Here is a 23145-nt window from a genome sequence, read left to right on the forward strand (position 1 = left end):
ACAGTGTACAGGACAGGTGTGTCGTGTAGTGGTGGTGTTACAGTGCACAGGACACGTGTGTCCAGTGGTGGTGGTGGTGTTACAGTGTACAGGACAGGTGTGTCTAGTGGTGGTGGTGTTACAGTGTACAGGACAGGTGTGTCGTGTAGTGGTGGTGTTACAGTGTACAGGACAGGTGTGTCTAGTGGTGGTGATGTTACAGTGTACAGGACAGGTGTGTCTAGTGGTGGTGGTGTTACAGTGTACAGGACAGGTGTGTCGTGTAGTGGTGGTGTTACAGTGTACAGGACAGGTGTGTCTAGTGGTGGTGGTGTTACAGTGTACAGGGCAGGCGTGTCTAGTGGTGGTGGTGTTACAGTGTACAGGACAGGTGTGTCTAGTGGTAGTGGTGCCACAGTGTACAGGGCAGGTGTGTCTAGTGGTGGTGGTGTTACAGTGTACAGGACATGTGTGTTGTGTAGTGGTGATGTTACAGTGTACAGGACAGGTGTGTCTAGTGGTGGTGGTGTTACAGTGTACAGGACATGTGTGTTGTGTAGTGGTGATGTTACAGTGTACAGGACAGGTGTGTCAAGTGGTGGTGGTGTTACAGTGTACAGGACAGGTGTGTCAAGTGGTGGTGGTGTTACAGTGTACAGGACAGGTGTGTCAAGTGGTGGTGGTGTTACAGTGTACAGGACAGGTGTGTCGTGTAGTGGTGGTGTTACAGTGCACAGGGCACGTGTGTCCAGTGGTGGTGGTGGTGTTACAGTGTACAGGACAGGTGTGTCTAGTGGTGGTGGTGTTACAGTGTACAGGACAGGTGTGTCTAGTGGTGGTGGTGTTACAGTGTACAGGGCAGGTGTGTATAGTCCGTACAGCACTACATACACTTTGTGAATGGTACAATGAAAGCCCATACTACTTGTATAACATCAGTAATCCAGTCATTGTGTCTCTGCATGAACAGCACAGGCCTAATGTCATCTTTATGGAGGACAATGCTCCAGCTCATCGAGGTCACAGCATTATTAGGGGAATGGCTGCTGGAGACTGGAGGACCTGAATCCCTTAAGAAACCTATGGGATGGTCTGAGTGGCCGTGTAGAGGCTCCTTACTCTGTATTCTAGAGCCTCAATGATCTGAGGGCGGCCCTTCAAGAAGAGTGCCGACTGATGCTGACTTGGCAATAATAAACCTATATAGAGGGGGCGGGTGCAATGGGTGACATATGGGCCAAGATGAAGCGCGACCGATCGTAGCCTGATGACTTTTTTGTATCCACGAGCATGTGATAAATAATCACCAGCAAGTATTGGACGTGTGCCGCATCATCTTTATTCCTGTTGTACTACATTCAGAGACCTTTCTGAGCATGCAGAGCACCGTTCATATGTGTCCAGTGGAAGGATAAGCCGACCAGCTACCCCAGAGGTGATTGAGCCGTATTCGGGCAGGTGCGGAGGTACGTTCTGTTGGAGTTGCTAAAAGGGTTAAAGACACTCCTCGGAGACCTCAGAGCATCATAAAGTGGTGAATGATAATATACACCAGAACCCCAAAGCAGGCAGCATGTTTTTTTGGACCATGACCTGCGCACGGCATATCTGACCAGGTGGATCCTCTGCATCTCCAAGTAGGAAAAACAGCAGATGATTCAGTTTGCTAAACATCACATGCTGGAACAATTCATTAAAATCTATTACTGGCACAAATAATTTGTATTGTTCAGCAATTAATAAAATTCAGTCTGTGTCCAAATCACATTAAATTCAGCTTCATGTGGATAGACCATGCACCACCACAAACTTATATTGTTAAAATATTATACAGGATTGTTAAAATTCTTATTTATACAGGTCCAGTAAACCTCAGCCTGTGTCCAAGTGTAAATTCCATTTTCAGTTTTTATTATAATAATAATTGATATTTTATACAGCGTCATCATATCTCATTAAAAGGGGTATTCCCATCTTTAGACGTTAACCACTATACAAAGGCCTTCTTGATCACCATAACCATATATTACTACTAGAGACTCATGATACCGAACTGTAGCAATACAGAGACGGAGACTCCCCGCCCTGGTTCTGTAGTATAACATGGGTATACTAATTAAAATATTCTGAACAGTCTCAAAATTATGAACATTAATGTGGCTTCTCTCCTATGTGAATTATTCGATGTGTAACAAGATTAGATTTCTGATTAAATCGTTTTCCACAATCAAAACATGAAAATGGTTTCTCCCCTGTATGAATTCTCTTATGTGTAACAAGATTTGTTTTACGGTTAAAAGATTTTCCACATTCTGAACATGAATATGGCTTCTCCCCTGTGTGAATTCTCTGATGCGTCACAAGATCTGATATCCGTTTAAAACTTTTCTCACATTCTGAACATGCAAATGGCTTCTCTCCTGTGTGAATTCTCTGGTGTACCACAAGGTAGGATTTGTGATTAAAACATTTCCCACATTCTGAACATGGAAATGGCTTCTCACCTGTGTGAATTCTCTGATGTTCAATAAGGTGTGATTTATTGCTAAAATATTTGCCACATTCTAAACATGAAAATGGCTTCTCCCCTGTGTGAATTCTCTGATGTATAACAAGACATGATTTCTTGTTAAAGCATTTCCCACATTCTGAACATGAAAATGGCTTCCCTCCTGTGTGAGTAATTTCGTGTGCAACAAGATCTGATTTATAATTAAAGCACTTCCCACATTCTATGCAGGAAAATGGTTTCTCCCCTGTGTGAATTCTCTGATGAACAACAAGGTACGATTTGTGACTAAAACATTTCCCACATTCTGAACACGGAAAAGGCTTCTCACCTGTGTGGATTCTTTGATGTTCAATGAAGTGTGATTTATGGCTAAAATATTTTCCACAGTCAGAACAAAAGAAAGGCTTCTCGCCTGTGTGAATTTTCTGATGGGTAACAAGATATGATTTCTGGCTGAAACATATCCCACATTCTAAACATGAAAATGGCTTCTCCCCTGAGTGAAATTTGTTACGTGTGACAAAATTGGATTTCACAAGTAAACAGTCTTTATCTTCTGAACATGAAAATGGCTTTGTTCTTGTATGTATTCTCTGATGTATGTCAAGGTCTGACTTCAAGTTAAAACATTTTCCACATTTTGAACAAGAAAACAGGTTTTCCCCCATATGGATAGTTTGATGTTGAACAAGATCTGGTTTCCGGTTAAAACATTTCCCACATTCTGAACATGAAAATAGCTTCTCCCCCGTGTGGGCGCTTTGGTGTTCAACAACTCTTCTGGGACCTTCAGTTTTTAAAGCAGTTTGTGAAGAGTTAGGAGAGGGAACCAGCAGAATAGTATCCAATGATAGATCTTTGTTTTGAAGGCATAAGGATATTTCTGGGATAATGGCCGGCTCTTTATATGTATCTTGTGTGACACCACAATCATCTGCCGTAAGACCAGATATCAGCCGCCTCTCTGGGCTCCTGGTACACTCATCTGCCAAACATTAAAAATGTGAAAAATATGAAATGATATTGCCAGAACATTCTCATATAAGAATAGCCATACATATTGCAGGGCATTTAGCTAAACTATGAACAGACATCAAACAAGGAGCAGTACATCATCATATGAAGCCACCATGCTGTTTTTGTTTCTCATTTCTGCATTCTAGGAAAGTCTATGGGCTATGACCTCCTCCTTGTATCCGTATTTCTCATTTTATAGGATGCCCCCCGCCCCCAATATGCCTAAAATTAATGCGCTGATGCACCCGCTCCCCCAAGCCCGGCATGATACACCCTCTCTCTCTCCAAGCTCCCCACGATAACACCCCCCCCCCCCTTCGTGCGCTCCAAACTGCATTGTTCTCTTACTGGATGTGACTGTAGGGAACACATAGAGAGACTGACTCCATTCTGTATATAGGGAGAAATAACGGCGGGGTGTATGTAGTCCTGTCTATTACCTGGTGATGGGAGGGGCGGCTGATCCTCCATCATGGCCTCCTTGTACTGATCCTTGTGTCCTTCTACATACTCCCACTCCTCCATGGAGAAATAGAGCGCCACGTCCTGACACCTTATAGGAACCTGACACACACAATGATCACACAGTCATCCCCCCCATCCCTTCATAGCGTTCCTGTATAATGTCCCAGCATTCCCAGCAGCCTCCTCACCTCTCCAGTCAGCAGCTCCACCATCTTGTTGGTGAGTTCTAGGATCTTCTGCTCATTGATTTCCTCGTGTATCAGGGAGCGAGATGTGGTCCTCGAGATGGTGTAATCCTGGTTATGGAGATACAGTAATACATATCACTACATACATTCCCAGAATCCCCCTCATCTCTCCAGTCCTATCCATCTGTTATTATAGAGAAGAATGGTGTCATGTGACATCACTCCCAGAATCCCCCTCACCTCTCCAGTAAGCTGGAATAATATCTCTATAGTGAGATTTATGAAAGTCTCCGCCGTCTTCTCCCTGTCCCTATTCATCCTTGAAGGGACAATCAAAAAAAAAATCTTATATAGTGGCTCCTGTACTGTAGGAAGCTGAAAAACAAAAAGATGGGATATAAAATATAAAAAATATTAAATGATTATAGATTAACGTATCCTTCTTAAAAGGACAGTGATCATTCAAACTAGAGATCCTTAATTGCTTGATCACTTCTTTCCATGAGTTTAAAGGGGTTATCCAGTGCTGCAAAAACATGGCCACTTTTTTTCAGAGACAACACAACTCTCCAGTTCAGGTGCAGTTTGCAATTAAAGGAGAAGTCTGGCCAAAATTTTTTTTAATATGTTATTACTTATGGAAAATTAGACAAATTTCTAATGTACATTAATTATGGGAAATGCACCTATAGGGCTATTTCCCTTAATTTAGTAGATCAGGGAGACTTCAGATTTTCAAAAAAACCGTGACATCACGAACCGGGGGTTGACTTCTATACAGGGGCGTAACTAGAAATAGCTGGGCCCCATAGCAAACTTTCCAATACCCCCATACTGTGACTGGATAACACCGCCATACTGTGACCAGATAATACCGCCATACTGTGACTAGATAATACCATCATACCAGACCTGACCAATACCCCCATATTGTGACTGGATAACACCGCCATACCAGACCTGATACCGCCATATTGTGACTGGATAACACCACCATACCAGACCTGATACCGCCATACTGTGACTGGATAACACCGCCATACCAGACCTGATACCGCCATACTGTGACTGGATAACACCGCCATACCAGACCTGATACCGCCATACTGTGACTGGATAACACCGCCATAGTACCATTTTGGGTTAGATGAAAATTATTAGTCTGTTCTTATTTTATAGGATTTGATATGGCCATTAGGCCCCCAGCGGTGACGTCACTTCCCTGACGTGCCACTGAGGACCTGGAGAAGAGAGAGGAGAGGAGCTGCCGCCGCCGCGCTGCAGCTGTGGACCGAAGATCCAGGCCGAGGAAGAAGCTGCTGGGGAGCGAGGTAAGGTGAGAATGTTGTTTTTTTTTTTGTTTTTATTTTTATATAAAGCCCTTCACATGTGGCCACATATCGGGAGGGGGGAGACACGCAGGGGGGCTATACTATTGGGGGGATGCAGGGGGGGCTGTTCTGTATGGGGGGATGTAAGGGGGCTGTTCTATATGGGGGGATGTAAGGGGGCTATTCTATATGGGGGGATGCAAGGGCGCTATTCTATATGGGGGGATGCACAGGGGGGCTATTCTATATTGGGGGGATGTAAGGGGGCTATTCTGTATGGGGGGATGTAAGGGGGCTATTCTGTATGGGGGGATGTAAGGGGGCTATTCTGTATGGGGGGATGTAAGGGGGCTGTTTTGTATGGGGGGATGTAAGGGGGCTGTTCTGTATGGGGGATGTAAGGGGGCTGTTCTATATGGGGGGATGTAAGGGGGCTATTCTATATGGGGGGATGTAAGGGGGCTGTTCTGTATGGGGGGATGTAAGGAGGCTATTCTATATGGGGGGATGTAAGGGGGCTATTCTGTATGGGGGATGTAAGGGGGCTATTCTATATGGGGGGATGTAAGGGGGCTATTCTGTATGGGGGGATGTAAGGGGGCTATTCTGTATGGGGGGATGTAAGGGGGCTATTCTGTATGGGGGGATGTAAGGGGGCTATTCTGTATGGGGGATGTAAGGGGGCTATTCTATATGGGGGGGATGTAAGGGGGCTATTCTGTATGGGGGATGTAAGGGGGCTGTTCTATATGGGGGGATGTAAGGGGGCTATTCTATATGGGGGGATGTAAGGGGGCTATTCTGTATGGGGGATGTAAGGGGGCTGTTCTATATGGGGGGAAGTAAGGGGGCTATTCTATATGGGGGGATGTAAGGGGGCTATTCTATATGGGGGGATGTAAGGGGGCTATTCTGTATGGGGGATGTAAGGGGGCTGTTCTATATGGGGGGATGTAAGGGGGCTATTCTATATGGGGGGATGTAAGGGGGCTATTCTGTATGGGGGGATGTAAGGGGGCTGTTCTATATGGGGGGATGTAAGGGGGCTGTTCTATATGGGGGGATGTAAGGGGGCTATTCTATATGGGGGGATACACAGGGGGGCTATTCTATATGGGGGGATGCACAGGGGGGCTATTCTATATGAAGGGATGCACAGGGGGGCTATTCTATATGAAGGGATGCACAGGGGGGCTATTCTATATGAAGGGATGCACGGGGGGCTATTCTATATTGGGGGGATGTAAGGGGGCTATTCTGTATGGGGGAATGTAAGGGGGCTGTTCTGTATGGGGGGGTATGTAAGGGGGCTATTCTGTATTGGGGGGCTATTCTATATGGGGGGTGTAAGGGGGCTATTCTGTAAGGGGGCTATTCTATATGGGGGGATGAAAGGGGGCTATTCTGTATTGGGGGGCTATTCTGTATTGGGGGGCTATTCTATATGGGGGGTGTAAGGGGGCTATTCTGTAAGGGGGCTATTCTATATGGGGGGATGTAAGGGGGCTTTTCTGCATTGGGGGCTATTCTATATGGGGGATGTAAGGGGGCTATTCTGTATTGGGGGGGCTATTCTGTATTGGGGGGCTATTCTGTAAGGGGGCTATTCTGTATTGGGGATGTAAGGGGGCTATTCTATATGGGGGGATGTAAGGGGGCTATTCTGTATTGGGGGATGTAAGGGGGCTATTCTGTATTGGGGGGATGCAGGGGGGGTATTCTATATGGGGGGATGTAAGGGGGCTATTCTGTATTGGGGGGATGTAAGGGGGCTATTCTGTATTGGGGATGTTAGGGGCTATTCTGTATTGGGGGGCTATTCTATATGGGGGGATGTAAGGGGGCTGTTCTATATGGGGGGATGTAAGGGGGCTATTCGATATGGGAGGATGTAAGGGGGCTATTCTGTATTGGAGATGTAAGGGGGTTATTCTGTATTGGGGGGCTATTCTATATGGGGAGATGTAAGGGGGCTATTCTGTATTGGGGGGCTATTCTATATGGGGATGTAAGGGGGCTATTCTGTATGGGGGGATGCAGGGGGGCTATTCTATATGGGGGGGTGTACAGTGGGGGGCTATTCTATGTGGGGGGATACAGGGGGGGCTATTCTATATGGGGGGATGCAGGGGAGGCTATTCTATATTGAGGGGGATGCAGGGAGGCTATTCTATATTGGGGGGGATGCAGGGGGGCTATTCTATATTGGGGGGATGCAGGGGGGCTATTCTATATGGGGGGATGCAGGGAGGCTATTCTATATTGGGGGGGATGCAGGGGGGGCTATTCTATATGGGGGGGATGCAGGGGGGCTATTCTATATTGGGGGGATGCAGGGGGGCTATTCTATATTGGGGGGGATGCAGGGGGGCTATTCTATATTGAGGGGGATGCAGGGAGGCTATTCTATATTGGGGGGGATGCAGGGGGGCTATTCTATATTGGGGGGGATGCAGGGGGGCTATTCTATATTTGGGGGATGCAGGGGGGCTATTCTATATTGGGGGGGATGCAGGGGGGCTATTCTATATTGGGGGGGATGCAGGGGGGCTATTCTATATGGGGGGATGCAGGGAGGCTATTCTATATTGGGGGGGATGCAGGGGGGCTATTCTATATGGGGGGGATGCAGGGAGGCTATTCTATATTGGGGGGATACAGGGAGGCTATTCTATATTGGGGGGATGCACAGGGGGCTACTTTATATGGGGGGATGCAGGGGGGGCTATTCTATATTGGTGGGATGCAGGGGGACTATTCAATATGGGAAGATGTACAGCAGGGGGGCTATTCTATATGGGGGGATGCACGGGGGGGGCTATTCTATATGGGGGATGTACAGGGGGGACTATTCTATATGGGGGGGATGTACAGCAGGGGGGCTATTTTATATGGGGGGATGCAAGGGGGACTTCTCTATATGGGGGGATGCAGGGAGGGCTATTCTATATGGGGGGATGCACAGGGGGGCTATTCTATATGAAGGGATGCACAGGGGGGCTATTCTATATGGGGGGATGCACAGGGGGGCTATTCTATATGGGGGGATGCACAGGGGGGCTATTCTATATGGGGGGATGCAAGGGGAGCTATTCTATATGAAGGGATGCACAGGGGGGCTATTCTATATGAAGGGATGCACAGGGGGGCTATTCTATATGGGGGGATGCACAGGGGAGCTATTCTATATGGGGGGATGCACAGGGGGGCTATTCTATATGGGGGGGATGCAGGGGGGGCTATTCTATATGGGGGATGCAGGGGGGCTATTCTATATGGGGGGATGCACAGGGGGGCTATTCTATATGGGGGATGCACAGGGGGCTATTCTATATGGGGGGATGCACAGGGGAGCTATTCTATATGGGGGGATGCACAGGAGGGCTATTCTATATGGGGGGGATGCAGGGGGGGCTATTCTATATGGGGGGATGCAGGGGGGCTATTCTATATGGGGGGATGCACAGGGGGGCTATTCTATATGGGGGGGATGCAGGGAGGGCTATTCTATATGGGGGGATGCACAGGGGGGCTATTCTATATGGGGGGATGCAGGGGGGCTATTCTATATGGGGGATGTACAGCAGGGGGGCTATTCTATATGGGGGGATGCAGGGGGGGCTATTCTATATTGGGGGGATGTACAGCATGGGGGGCTATTCTATATGGAAGGATGTACAGCAGGGGAGCTATTCTATATGGGGGGATGGATAGATTAGAATGTTGCTGGAGCAAGAAGCCTAAAATGTCTGTCTGGCAGATCCCGTGGAGAGGAGGAGTCATGGCCAGAGAAGCCTTCATGATGGCCGGAGCCAGATGGAGAAGAAAAGGAAAAGTGGACGTCTCTTCATACAGAGAAGACGCCGACTGTGAGTCACAGTATGTAACTGCACTATAATCACATATAAGGTCTGCAGAACCTTTATACAGCTGGGATCTACCTAATGGGCCTATTACATGGGTCGTTAAAGGAGCAAACGAGCGCTCTCAGTGCTCGTTTGCTCCTCGTTCCCCGCACGCTGCCGCCGCTATTCAGCGCGCCAGCAGCGAGCAAGTGAGTGCGGGAGGGGGCGGCGGGGAGCTGCAAGGGGGCTGCCCGGGTGATCGCTGATCGTCCGGGCAGCCCATATGATATAGCAGCGTCTGCTGCCGACACTCCTATTCAATGGAGCAGATCGCTGCTATATCAGTCGCTTGTTTTTCAACATGTTGAAAAACAAGCGACTGCAACGATCAGCCGACATGAACGATGTCGGCTGATCGTTGCACTCTATTCCACGGGACGATTATCATCCGTAGCGGCCGATATCGGGCGAATACGAACCATAATCGTTCCGTGGAATAGGGCCTTAAGTATCAGGGGTGTCAAACTCCGGCCCTCTGGGTGTTGCAAAACTACAATTCCCGTCATGCTTTAGCTGTCCAGGCATGATGGGGATTGTAGTTTTGTAACAGTTGGAGGGACGGAGTTTGACAACTGTGTTCTATGGTTACTGCTTTGGGAGAATATTGGCCATTATAGAGTGGCTGTTATTTGGTGCCAGTATAGTGGTATTATCCAGTCACCGTATGCTGAGGGTAGTGGGCATGGTGTGATGGTATAGTGGTATTATCCAGTCACCGTATGGTGGGAGTAGTGGGCATGGTGTGATGGTATAGTGGTATTATCCAGTCACCGTATGGTGGGAGTAGTGGGCATGGTGTGATGGTATAGTGGTATTATCCAGTCACCGTATGGTGGGAGTAGTGGGCATGGTGTGATGGTATTACTCGTATTATTGGTAATATTATTTTTTTATATAGTGGATTGTATTCAGTCACAGTGTAGCGGTATTAGTCATTATGTGGTGATAATGGCAGTGCTCATGGTGGGGTGATATTATTTGTTACTTATATACTGGTAGTATTGGAGAGCGATATAAGATAGATAGAGAGAGAGAGAGAGAGAGAGAGAGATAAATAGTAGATAGATAGATAGGAGATAGGAGATAGATAGATAGATAGATAGATAGATAGATAGATAGATAGGAGATAGATAGATAGATGATAGATAGATAGATAGATAGAGAGAGAAATAAATAGGAGATAGATATCCCGTAGGAAATTGCTATGTAGCAGCTTATTTTGTAGCTTTGATTACACATTTGTAGCAGACACATTTTAATGTGTAATCTGATCTTATTGGAAACCATGCAAAAATAACAGATACAGATCAAATAACGTGCAGTAAATTGCGACCTGCAAGTCGCATGGCATCCGGATTTCTAATATAATAAAAGAACATAAGTATAGAAGGCTAACAATTATAGCAATATGCCGCTAAAGGTACCTGACGAACCAGAAGAAGCAATATCAACAACAGCAATGTGGAAATGCAAGCATAAAAACAAAGTAAAAGAAGAACAAGAGAGAGAAGAACCAGAAATAGAGAGGAGAGAGGGAGGCGGATGACAGGGGAAGGGGGGGGGGCGGACACCACAGCCAAGCTGACTCACTAGCCTAAGAGACTCATTCTCCAGATGGTAGAGGCTCACGGATAAGAGTGAGAAACTCCTCTGAATCCATGAACAAACGCCAAGGAAACCACACTTTCTCAAATTTGTCAGACCTATCGTGGGCCTCAGCCACTAGTTCCTCCATTCTACCAAGGTCTCTTGAGTTCACCCATCCATTCTGCCAGGGTAGGTACCAGAGAAGTTTTCCAATGCCGGGGGATGACCATGCGGGCGGCTGTCAGGAAGTGCCGCAAGATTCCCTTTTTGGTCTTAAGAGAGGGAACCTGGCAATTTAGACAGCAAAGCTAATTGGGGAGAGTTGACGACAGCCTGTCCAGAATATGCATTGTAAATTCCTAAAACCTTATCCCAAAAATTACGAATTCCCGGGCAGGCCCACCAAATGTGTAGCATGTCACCAGCATCCGTCAGGCATCGCCAGCAGCGGTCAGAAGTTTCAGGAAACATCTTGTGCAAAGTGACCGGGCAGTAATACCACCTCGAGATGATTTTATAATTCTTTTCCTTAGCTTTAGCAGCCATGGAGATGCCGTGGGTGAGCTCGCATATCTTCTGGACAGACTGTGCGTCAAAGGAAGTATTAAGGTCTGCTTCCCACTTATCAAAAAAGGAGGCTCTGTCGGGGTTAGCAGTACTGACCAAAATCTGATAGATAACCGAAATGCAATGCGGGATGGCAGAGGCAGAGACAACCAGGTTATCAAAATCTGTGAGCGCCGAGGAGTAGGTGCCCCTTGGGAAGAGAGCCCGGATAAAGGAGACCAACTGACCATGTTCCAGCCAGGACAACCGACCTCTAGTAGACTGGGCCTGGAGGGAAGCCAAGGAAGATACATTCCCGCCCGTCATGCAGTCTCTAATTCTAGGACAGGCAGATCGGTCCCACAACAGAAACGTGTGTGTCTGCCATCCGGGCTGGAAATTTGGATTCTGAAGTATCGGGGAGAGTGGCCCAGGGACAGCAGACAACCTTTGTTTGGTGACCCATTTGTCCCAAACACAGAGCGTGTGAGACATTAGAAAAGGGAGACTAGAAAGCACATGACGGTCCCCCGGAGGTATCCAGGGAAGGACAGAGGGGCTAACCGGGCTCAAAGAGAACATCAAGTCGACCCATCTCTTCAGACCTCTACAATGTACCCAGTCCAGGACCCCACGCAAAACCGCCGCCTCGTGATAGAAACGCAAGTCAGGGAGACCCATGCCACCCAGGGATCTGGACTGCGTGAGGGTCGTATGTTTAATCCGTGGTTTGCTCTTGCCCCAAACGAAGTTTGAGACAGCACGGCGTAGAGTCCTGAAAAAGGCCACCGGCACAACGATAGGCACAGTCTGGAAGATGTACAACAGTTTAGGAAGGATGTCCATTTTTACAATAGCCATCCGCCCAAACCAGGAAGCTGGTTTCAGGAAATAAGAGGTCATCTCCGAGAGAACCTTGCTCAGCATGGGGGCCTTTTCAGCATCTAGCAGACACATTTTAATAAATAAAACCTTACTACTTATACCGCCATTATATGGAGTGCAGACATAGGATAAAAGGGATTTAAAAAATATAGTAACTTTTATCCAAAAACAGCACCACCCTGTCCTCAGACTGTGTATGGTTATTACAACTTGGCTCCATTCACTTCAATGGAACTGAGCTGCAATACCTCACACAAACTGAAGAAGAGTGTGGCGCTGTTTCTGGAAGAAGGTGGCCATGTTTTTCTCCTTTAAAGGGAATCTGTGAGGTCCGTACCAGGTCTAGGGCTGTAGATCTCAGCAGACAGGTAGATATCACCGACAGTGTAAACTTATATAATTGTCTTTTTCATTTCCAACTAAAGTTTCACAACAGCAGCCGCAGCAGCAGCACCCTATACGTCCATCAGTCAGAGCAGGAAGGGGCGGGGCAGAAAGTGCTGCTGTGGCTCCACCTCTGTGTCACTTCAGCTGGTAATGAAAATAATGATTACAGAGGTTTACAATGGACTAAAGATCCCGTCCCTGATCTGTACGCTGGGATCTACAGCTGTGTACCTGGTATAGACCCCACAGGTTCCCTTTAAGGGCACGTTCATACCTAATCCAATGCGGATTTGATGCTTCTGATTTAATCAGTTGAAATGAATGCATAAATATGCCGCATCAAATCCACAGCAGATCATGTTATAGCATTATTTTTGTGTGCTGGTGGTGGGTTCACATGTTTAAGGGAGTAGTGGGGGCTAAATGAAGCAGAATTTGCTACAGTGCGTATTTTACACGGCTATCCATGATATGGTATGTGGGCTGCTGGGGTTTGATTGCCAGGGCTGATTTTAAGTCCCAGTCCGGCCCTGACTGTGTATATGTGGCGGCAGCAGCACCGAGCAAGGAGGGAGTGGGGAGGTAGATAGATGCACCTCTCTCCCTCCCTGATCTGTGCCCTCCAAATGTACTGGTTAAATAAATTTATGGATTACCAAAGTATTCCATAAGTGTATTCAATTAAAAACACTGTATATTACACTTACATACACATCCATTGTAATTCCAATGGAGTGTCCAGCAGGGGCGCACTATATATAGAAGTCAATGGTACTCATTGACTTCTATATATAGTGCGCCCCTGCTGGACACTCCATTGGAATTACACCCCGGATTCGTCACGTCACTTTTTTTTTAAAAGTATTTGAAGTCTCCCTGATCTACTAAATTAAGGGAAATAGCCCTGTACGTGCATTTCCCATAATTAATGTACATTAGAAATTTGCCTAACTTTCCGTAAATAATAACATATTAAAAAAATTGTTTTGGCCGGAGTTGTCCTTTAAGCTCCATTTACTTCAATGGAATTGAGCAGCAAAACCCCACCCAAACTGGAGACAAGAGTGGGACCATGATTTTGTAGCGCTGGATGACCCCTTTAAGAGTGTTGTAAAAGCTCCACGAACGAGCAGCAGCCCCTTGGCTCTTCTGTTTTGATAGCGGCTCACCTGATTTCTCTGAATAATGAAATAAATTGTTTAATTTGAAAGTAATAAAAAAAGAAAGAAAATAATAATAATTCCAATGAATAATAAACCAGCTGTAAGTGTCCCTGTCAGTATACAGGTCAGGCAGGATACAGCGGCTGATAGGTGAACACCAGAAACCTGAACCATCCAAACTCCGGGCACCGACCCCACATTACAGAGACAATCACCCAGCAGGGGGCGCCCCGTCCTCCGCAACAGCCAGAGAGACCCTGCCGGACACTGAGCGGGAAGCTGCACTTACCTGCGGAGCTGTACACGAGCCCCGACTACTGGCTAAAGGACCTGGGATGATGTCATGATCATGTGACCAGTCATGTGTTGGAGGGGTCAGGCAGTCTATACACACAGACACACCCACTCCTCACCACACACTCTATACACACACAGCTCTGCACCACACGCTCTATACACACACAGCTCTGCACCACACGCTGTATACACACACAGCTCTGCAGCGCACACTCTATACACACACAGCTCTGCACCGCACACTCTATACACACACAGCTCTGCACCGCACGCTCTATACACACACAGCTCTGCACCGCACCCTCTATACACACACAGCTCTGCACCGCACCCTCTATACACACACAGCTCTGCACCACACCCTCTATACACACACGGCTCTGCACCGCACGCTCTATACACACACAGCTCTGCACTGCACGCTCTATACACACACAGCTCTGCACCGCACAGTCTATACACACACAGCTCTTCACCACACCCTCTATACACACACAGCTCTGCACCGCACGCTCTATACACACAGCTCTGCACCGCACGCTCTATACACACACAGCTCTCCACCACACGCTCTATACACACACAGCTCTGCACCGCACGCTCTATACACACAGCTCTGCACCGCACGCTCTATACACACACAGCTCTGCACCGCACGCTCTATACACACACAGCTCTGCACCGCACAGTCTATACACACACAGTCTATACACACACAGCTCTGCACCGCACAGTCTATACACACACAGCTCTGCACCACACGCTCTATACACACACAGCTCTGCACCGCACACTCTATACACACACAGCTCTGCACCGCACAGTCTATACACACACAGCTCTGCACCGCACAGTCTATACACACACAGCTCTCCACCACACGCTCTATACACACACAGCTCCGCACCGCACAGTCTATACACACACAGCTCTGCACTGCACGCTCTATACACACAGCTCTGCACCGCACGCTCTATACACACACAGCTCTCCACCACACGCTATGTACACACACAGCTCTGCACTGCACGCTCTATACACACACAGCTCTCCACCACACGCTCTATACACACACAGCTCTGCACCGCACAGTCTATACACACACAGCTCTGCACTGCACGCTCTATAAACACACAGCTCTCCACCACACTCTCTATACACACACAGCTCCGCACCGCACAGTCTATACACACACAGCTCTGCACTGCACGCTCTATACACACACAGCTCTCCACCACACGCTCTATACACACACAGCTCCGCACCGCACAGTCTATACACACACAGCTCTGCACTGCACGCTCTATACACACACAGCTCTGCACCGCACGCTCTATACACACACAGCTCTCCACCACACGCTATATACACACACAGCTCTGCAATGCACGCTCTATACACACATAGCTCTCCACCACACGCTCTATACACACACAGCTCTGCACCTCACACTCTATACACACACAGCTCTGCACCGCACGCTCTATATACACAGCTCTGCACCGCACGCTCTATACACACACAGCTCTGCACCGCATGCTCTATACACACAGCTCTGCACTGTTCACTTTATACACATACAGCTCTGCACAGCACGCTCCATACACACACACAACTCCGCACCACACACTCTATACCCACAGAGCTCCTCACAGCACACTCTATACACAAAGCTCTGCACTTCGCACGCTGTATACACACACAGCTCTGTACGGCACCCTCTATACACATACAGCTCCGCATAGCATGCTCTGTACACACACAGCTCCTTACTGCACGCTCTATACACACACACAGCTCTGCACAGCACGCTCTATACACACACAGCTCTCACCGCACGCTCTATACACACACAGCTCTCACCGCACGCTCTATACACACACAGCTCTCACTGCACGCTCTATATACACACACTGCTCCGCACGGTATGCTCTATACACACATGGTTATGCACTGCATGCTCTATACACACAAACAGCTCTGCACCACACTATACACACATCGTTATGCACTGCATCCTCTATACACACAAACAGCTCTGCACCAAACTATATACATACAGCACCTCACTGCGTGCTCTATACACACACACAAACAGCTCCGCACCACACGCTCTATAGACTCACAGCTCTGCACCGCATGCTCTACACACACAGCTCTGCAGCGCACACTCTATACACAAACAGCTCCGCACCACATGCTCTATACACACACAGCTCTGCACCACACGCTCTATACACACACAGCTCTGCACCGCACGCTCTATACACACACAGCTCTGCACCTCACGCTCTATACACACACAGCTCTGCACCACACGCTCTATACACACACAGCTCTGCACCGCACGCTCTATACACACACAGCTCTGCACCGCACCCTCTATACACACACAGCTCTGCACCGCACGCTCTATACACACACAGCTCTGCACCGCACGCTCTATACACACAGCTTTTTAAATAGAATAGAGCCCAGGTCAGAATACACAGTGGTGGAAACTAGAGCAGAGCAAATTTACAGTAATAATGAAGTAAAGCACTTTGTTATCTCTGCAATCAGCTCATCAGCTGCTGCCTTCTACCTCACCGCCGCTCCTCCCTGGGTGCTGGGAAAAGCTGGATTCAGTTCTGGGAAACTGGGAAAGCGGATTTGTGGGGAACATTTCGCACGTAAATTCCACAAATCCCATTGGAAATCCCATTGAACACAATGTGACATTGCTCTGTACATATTTTAGAGGAATCCTATAAAAGTCAATGGGACTTGAATTCTGCTTGAATTCCGCCTGAATTCTGCTTCTATTCTGCCAAAGCTGAGTAGGCGAGGAATTTCAAGCTGGAAACTTTTCTCTTCAATTTTTCGTCTATTGCTCAGTGTGCAAGTGCCCTTAAGAAAAGTTCAGCTAGCGTGAATCTACCAGATCTATATTTTTAGGAAAAGCGCGTGCCCGTGCGGGCGGACAGCTGACGGAATTTCGCGGACATTTTCCGAGAGAATTCCTCAGTCTGAACCCACCCTAAGAGTTCCGAAAGCATCTTATACCCCCTACCACTGCTAGATACATATACTCCTCAACACTGAAAGTACAACACCAAGCACAGGCTGAAGAGTTCGAAAAATTAATGAAGTAGCCATTGTTACGAAAATCTGCAAATGTATCAAATTTTCAAGCACCGAGCTCCAATCTGGGATATGTAGAACAGCCTGACTGTGAGAAAGACATTTTTTCAGCCATGTAAAACCTTGTATTTGTCTTCAAGCATTTGTGTATGTCACCACCTCTGCCCAGCCCCTCTAGTCTACATCAACATCATCTACCTGTCATATCCACAGCAGATCAGCAGAGTGTGAACATACCCTTTTGGGACATTTAGGAAGGAATGTGGTGTTAACATGGTGATGAATAATGGCACAGGCAGAGGAGAAGGCAGGGTATGAATAATAAGTGCAATGTTCTACAGCGGCTCTGAGCAGAGGATTGGAAGGAGGAGAGTAGATGGGGCAGGAGGGCTGTGATGAACAGCTGAGGGAAGCAATGTATTCTGGGAAGGCTAGGTTCACACTGCGTTTTCAGCATCCGTTTAACGGATCCGTTTTTTTTAACGTCCAGAAAAATAGAGTCAGCAACGTTTTTTGGTCCGTTTTGGTCCGCCAAAAAAAACGGATCCGTTTTTTTTTTATAATGGAAGTCAATGGAAAAACGGATGCACACAAATGAATCCATTTTTTGCAATCCGTTTTTCATGCATTTTTTAAAAAAAACGGATGCGTTAAACGGATGCTGAAAACGCAGTGTGAACCTAGCCGAATTCTAGTACTGAGAAAGTGCTCAACTAGGAAGTAGTGAGAGTACATGGAAGAGGAAATGATTATATACCCACAAAACAGATTTTTGGTGGTTTTACAACTGGGGTAGACAGGAAAGCAATGATATATGCTTCAGAAGCATTTTTATAAAATGTATTGAGTTAGGTACAAGACGGTACAACATCTGAAACGTATAGCAGCGGTCAGAAAAACAGGTTCATTCTAGAAACACTCAGCAACGCCGATAGGGGCCAGGCTTTGTATGCAGTCAGAAAAGGGGATGGAATAAAGAAAAAGAAAGAAAAAAACGGAGGTGGGCAAGGAAGGGATGGGCGGGTATGTATCCCTCACTGAGCCAGAAGAGTTTTGTATTCGGTAGATTCAGTGAACTGGTCCCAAGAGTACCATGTGAGGAAGTAGCAGAGTGGTCGTGAAGCTGAGCCATGAGATCTTCCATTCTCCTAATGTCCTCGACTCTACGCAGCCAACTAGAGATGGTCAAAACATCAGGGCTCCTCCAAAGGGCCAGTATACAGGGTCTAGCGAGAAGGTGGTGTAGCACAGAGTGACAACAAGTCCTTATGGCGAGGTCGGAGATGTGCAGGAGGAGGTAAGCAGGGGTGAATGGAAGCTGATAATCTGGGAAGGTAGAAGCTAAGCGCTATACCCCCTTCAAGAAGGGAACCAGTTTGGGGCAACTCTGCAGAAAGAGAGAGGTCTAGGTCCCCTTCCTAAGAAGTAATAGTGATATAAAATATCATAAAATTTATTAAAATAATTATGCCAACGACACAACGCGTTTCGAGGCCGGTCCGGTCTCTTTATCACGTGTCTGCGCCTGTTTTACCTGCCTTGGAGTGGAGAAGGATACTGACTGTGGGGATTAGTCAGGAGTGGCCTTACACCAGCACAACCTTCTCAGGTGAGAGTTCCATGTACTCTCTTTCACCACTTCGACCGCCCTGTCTAAATTACACTACGGAGCGCTGTCTTATATTTTGTCCCTTCCCAAGAAGTCAGGAATAGGGGGCTAGGTGGCTGCGGGAGGGAGCCCAGCATGGTCTAGAAAAGATGAAAGTGAATGACGGAGAGAAAGGAGAAGAGGATGTAATTGAAGAGCTCTCCAGAATCCTAGAGAACAGGGGTCCGATAGCTCTGTGACAGAGGAGAGGGGAAGCCAGGGCCAGGAAAGGAAAGAGGAAGGTCCTAGCTCTGAACTTACCTGCCTTAGACCACTTGGTCCAGGCCTGATGGAAAAGCTGGATTGCACAGGAAACGGAAGAGTGGTGAGGGCTGTGGCGCTATGAAACCAGAAGAGAGGTGCTTATGTCAGGGAAACCAGCGGGCTGCTAGGAGAGCGATGAGTGAGAGGGCAGCTTCAACATTCACGCAGTTTAGTTGTGGCATGTCTGTGCCAATCAAATACACTGGAGAGAGAGCCACAATGTAGTAGTGATAGATGTTGGTAAGACCCACCCTGCCCCGAGTCTTGGCGGTATAAAATGACCTTGGCCAATTTATGGGCCCATATTTATTTTGTGAGTAAGGCCTTATTCCCACGTTCAGTGTTGTGCGGCTTTTGTCATCACAGAACAGTGCATATCCATACATTCATACAGTTCGCCTGCTCCCAGCATCGTATCAGACATGCTGCAATGTTGGGGGGGGGGGGGGAATCCGGTACAGGCCTTCCATGCCTGTGTTCCGTGCGAAACACGGAACATGGGAATAAGACTGAAGGGGGAGAGTTGGCGGAAGTAGGACAGGGGTATACTGATGGGAAGAGACTGGAATAAATAAAGTAGATAAGGAAGCACATTCATCTTGAAAATGAAGCATCACCCGAACCAAGTCAATGTACCCCTGTGCATTTGGAAAAATTCGTCTTAAAGGAGAAGTCTGACAAAAATTGTTATTAAAGTAATGTATTGCCCCCCAAAAGTTATGCAAATTACCAATATACACTTATTACGGGAAATGCTTATAAAATGCTTTTTTCCCTGCACTTACTACTGCATCAAGGCTTCACTTCCTGGATAACATGGTGATGTGACTTCCTGGATAACATGGTGATGTGACTTTCTGGATAACATGGTGATGTTACTTCCTGCATAACATGGTGATGTCACTTCCTGCATAACATGGTAACATAGTAACATAGTAACATAGTAAACAAGGTTGAAAGAAGACAAGAGTCCATCAGGTTCAACCTAGGAAAATCCTACTGTGTTGATCCAGGAAGGCGAAAAACCCCTATGAGGCAGAAGACAAACGCCCCACCACAGGGAGAAACTCCCCCCCCCCTCCCCCCTCCCCCGACTGCAATGGCAACCAGAACAATCCCCGGATCAACGTATCACCAGAAATCTAATGCCCATAACTTGTAATATTATATTGTTCAAGAAAAGCATCCAGGCCTCCCTTGAACTTATTTACTGAATCAGCCATGACAACATCATGTGGCAGAGAGTTCCACAGTCTTACCGCTCGTACAGTAAAGAACCCGCGTCGATGCTGATGATGAAATCTTCTTTCCTCTAGACGTAGAGGATGCCCCCTTGTCATTGTTACAGACCTAGGAGTAAAAAGACCACTACAAAAATCTCTGTACTGTCCATTCATATATTTGTACATTGTGATCAGATCGCCCCTAAGACGTCTTTTTTCTAGCGTAAATAACCCCAAGCGTGATAACCTGTCCTGGTACTGTAACCCACCCATTCCCTTAATGACCTTTGTTGCCCTCCTCTGCACCCGCTCTAGGTCAGCTGTGTCCTTCTTATATACCGGTGCCCAAAACTGTACACAGTATTCCAAGTGTGGTCTGACCAGTGATTTATAAAGAGGCAAAACTATGTTCTCATCTTTAGCATCTATACCTCTTTTGATGCATCCCATTATTTTATTAGCCTTGGCAGCTGCTGCCTGGCACTGATCACTAAAGTTGAGTTTACTGTCCACCAATACCCCCAGGTCCTTTTCGGAAGTAGTTTTACCCAGTGTTTTATTATTTAGCACATAACTGTACTTATTATTTCTATGGCCCAAATGCATAACCTTACATTTATCCACATTAAACTTCATTTGCCATTTCTCCGCCCAAGCCTCCAGCTTCTCCAAATCCCTCTGTAATATGATATTATCCTCCTCTGTACTGATTACTTTACCCAGTTTAGTATCATCTGCAAAAATGGAGATTCTGCTCTGTAGCCCCTCTACAAGATCATTAATAAAAATATTAAAAAGAAGTGGACCCAACACTGACCCCTGTGGTACCCCACTAGTAACTAAAACCCAATCTGAATATGTTCCATCAATGACCACCCTCTGTTTTCTATCACACAACCAGTTACTTACCCATTTGCATACGTTTTCCCCGAGTCCCAGCATCCTCATTTTGTAGACCAACCTTTCATGCGGCACAGTATCAAATGCCTTTGAAAAGTCCAGATACACAACATCCACAGCCTCCCCCAGGTCCAGTCTATAACTTACCTCTTCATAGAAGCCGATCAGATTAGTCTGACAGGACCGATCCCTCATAAATCCATGCTGGTGCTGAGTCATAAGATTATTTTCATTAAGATACTCCAGTATAGCATCTCTTACAATCCCCTCAAATACTTTACCTACTATAGATGTTAGACTTACGGGCCTGTAGTTTCCAGGATCACTCCTTGACCCCTTCTTGAATATCGGTACCACATTAGCTATGCGCCAGTCCTGTGGAAGAATCCCTGTCGTAATAGAATCTTTAAATAATAGGAATAACGGTCTGTCTAACACAGTATTTAATTCTTGCAAAACTCTAGGATGGATACCTTCTGGGCCCGGTGACTTATGGATTTTAATATTTTTAAGTCGTTTCCCCACTTCTTGTTGTGTTAGGCAGGTGAGATTTATGGGAGGATTAACATTATCCCTAGTCATATCGTTTGTTATGGGATTCTCCTCTGTGAATACAGTAGAGAAGAATGTATTTAGTAGATTGGCCTTTTCCTCTTCCCCCTCCACCATTACACCCAGATTATTTTTGAGGGGACCAACATTTTCGGTTTTAAGTCTTTTGTTATTTATATAGGTGAAGAACATTTTGGGATTTGTTTTACTTTCTTTGGCTATCCTTCTTTCTGTTGCTATTTTTGCTTCTTTTATTTGCGTTTTACACATTCTATTCTTCTGTCTATAGTTGCTCAATGCTTCCCCACTACCTTCTTGTTTTAGTTGTCTGAATGCTTGTTTCTTATCATTTATTGCACCCCTTACAGCTGTAGTTAACCACATTGGATTTCTCTTATTTCTACTACGTTTATTCCCATATGGTATGTGTCGTTCACACGATTTACCCAGGATGCTCTTAAATATGTCCCATTTCTCTTGTGTACTTTTATTTCTGAAGGCATTGTCCCAGTCTATGTTCCCAAGGTCCTCTCTTAGTTTTTGGAAATTAGCCTTCCTGAAATTTAATGTTTTTGTAGCCCCTTTGCTAATCATTTTATTGAAGGATAATTGAAAACTTACTATGTTATGGTCACTATTACCTAGGTGACCCCCCACCTCTATTTTTGATATTCTGTCTGGCCTATTGGTTAAGATCAGGTCCAGAAGGGCCCCCCCTCTTGTTGGTTCCTCTACTAGTTGGGAAAGGTAATTATCTTTTACTATTTCCAAAAACACGCTTCCCTTCCTGGAGCTGCAGGTTTCTGCTTTCCAGTTGATATTTGGGTAGTTAAAGTCCCCCATAATAATGACTTCCCCCTGCTTCGCTGCCGCATCTATTTGTCTTATAAGAAGATTTTCTGACTCTTCCACTATACTTGGAGGTTTATAACTCACTCCTATAAGAATTTTATTATTCTTCGTCCCTCCCCTTATTTCTACCCAAAGAGACTCCACATTATCATCACATATATCCTCCCGCAGAATAGGCTTAAGGCATGATTTAACATATAGACAGACCCCTCCCCCTTTCTTATTTTTACGGTTATTTCTGAATAGACTATAACCCTGGATATTAACGGCCCAGTCATAGGTCTCATCCAGCCATGTCTCGCTTATCCCCACTATATCATA

General features: G+C 46.5%; 1 protein-coding gene across 7 annotated transcripts in view; it reads right to left on the reverse strand.

The window, feature by feature from the left end:
- Positions 1 to 1813: 1813 nt before the first annotated feature.
- The window catches only part of LOC138772471 (zinc finger protein 665-like), a 49850-nt gene continuing 28518 nt past the window's right edge, over positions 1814 to 23145 (reverse strand). For 5 of the 7 annotated variants that reach the window (XM_069952883.1, XM_069952885.1, XM_069952884.1 and 2 more), the window contains 3 exons: positions 4162 to 4269; positions 3949 to 4072; positions 1814 to 3476 (listed from right to left, as the gene is read on the reverse strand). In XM_069952883.1, coding sequence (XP_069808984.1) covers positions 2131 to 3476; positions 3949 to 4072; positions 4162 to 4269 — 1578 coding nt within the window. In that variant the 3' untranslated portion in view covers positions 1814 to 2130. Of the gene's footprint in view, positions 3477 to 3948; positions 4073 to 4161; positions 4270 to 4401; positions 4537 to 14254; positions 14313 to 23145 lie in introns of those variants that run through there. The other 2 variants (XM_069952882.1, XM_069952887.1) reach the window with 2 other exon arrangements.

The sequence above is a fragment of the Dendropsophus ebraccatus genome, chromosome 14, assembly GCF_027789765.1.
Source record: "Dendropsophus ebraccatus isolate aDenEbr1 chromosome 14, aDenEbr1.pat, whole genome shotgun sequence".
NCBI classification, from domain to species: domain Eukaryota; kingdom Metazoa; phylum Chordata; class Amphibia; order Anura; family Hylidae; genus Dendropsophus; species Dendropsophus ebraccatus.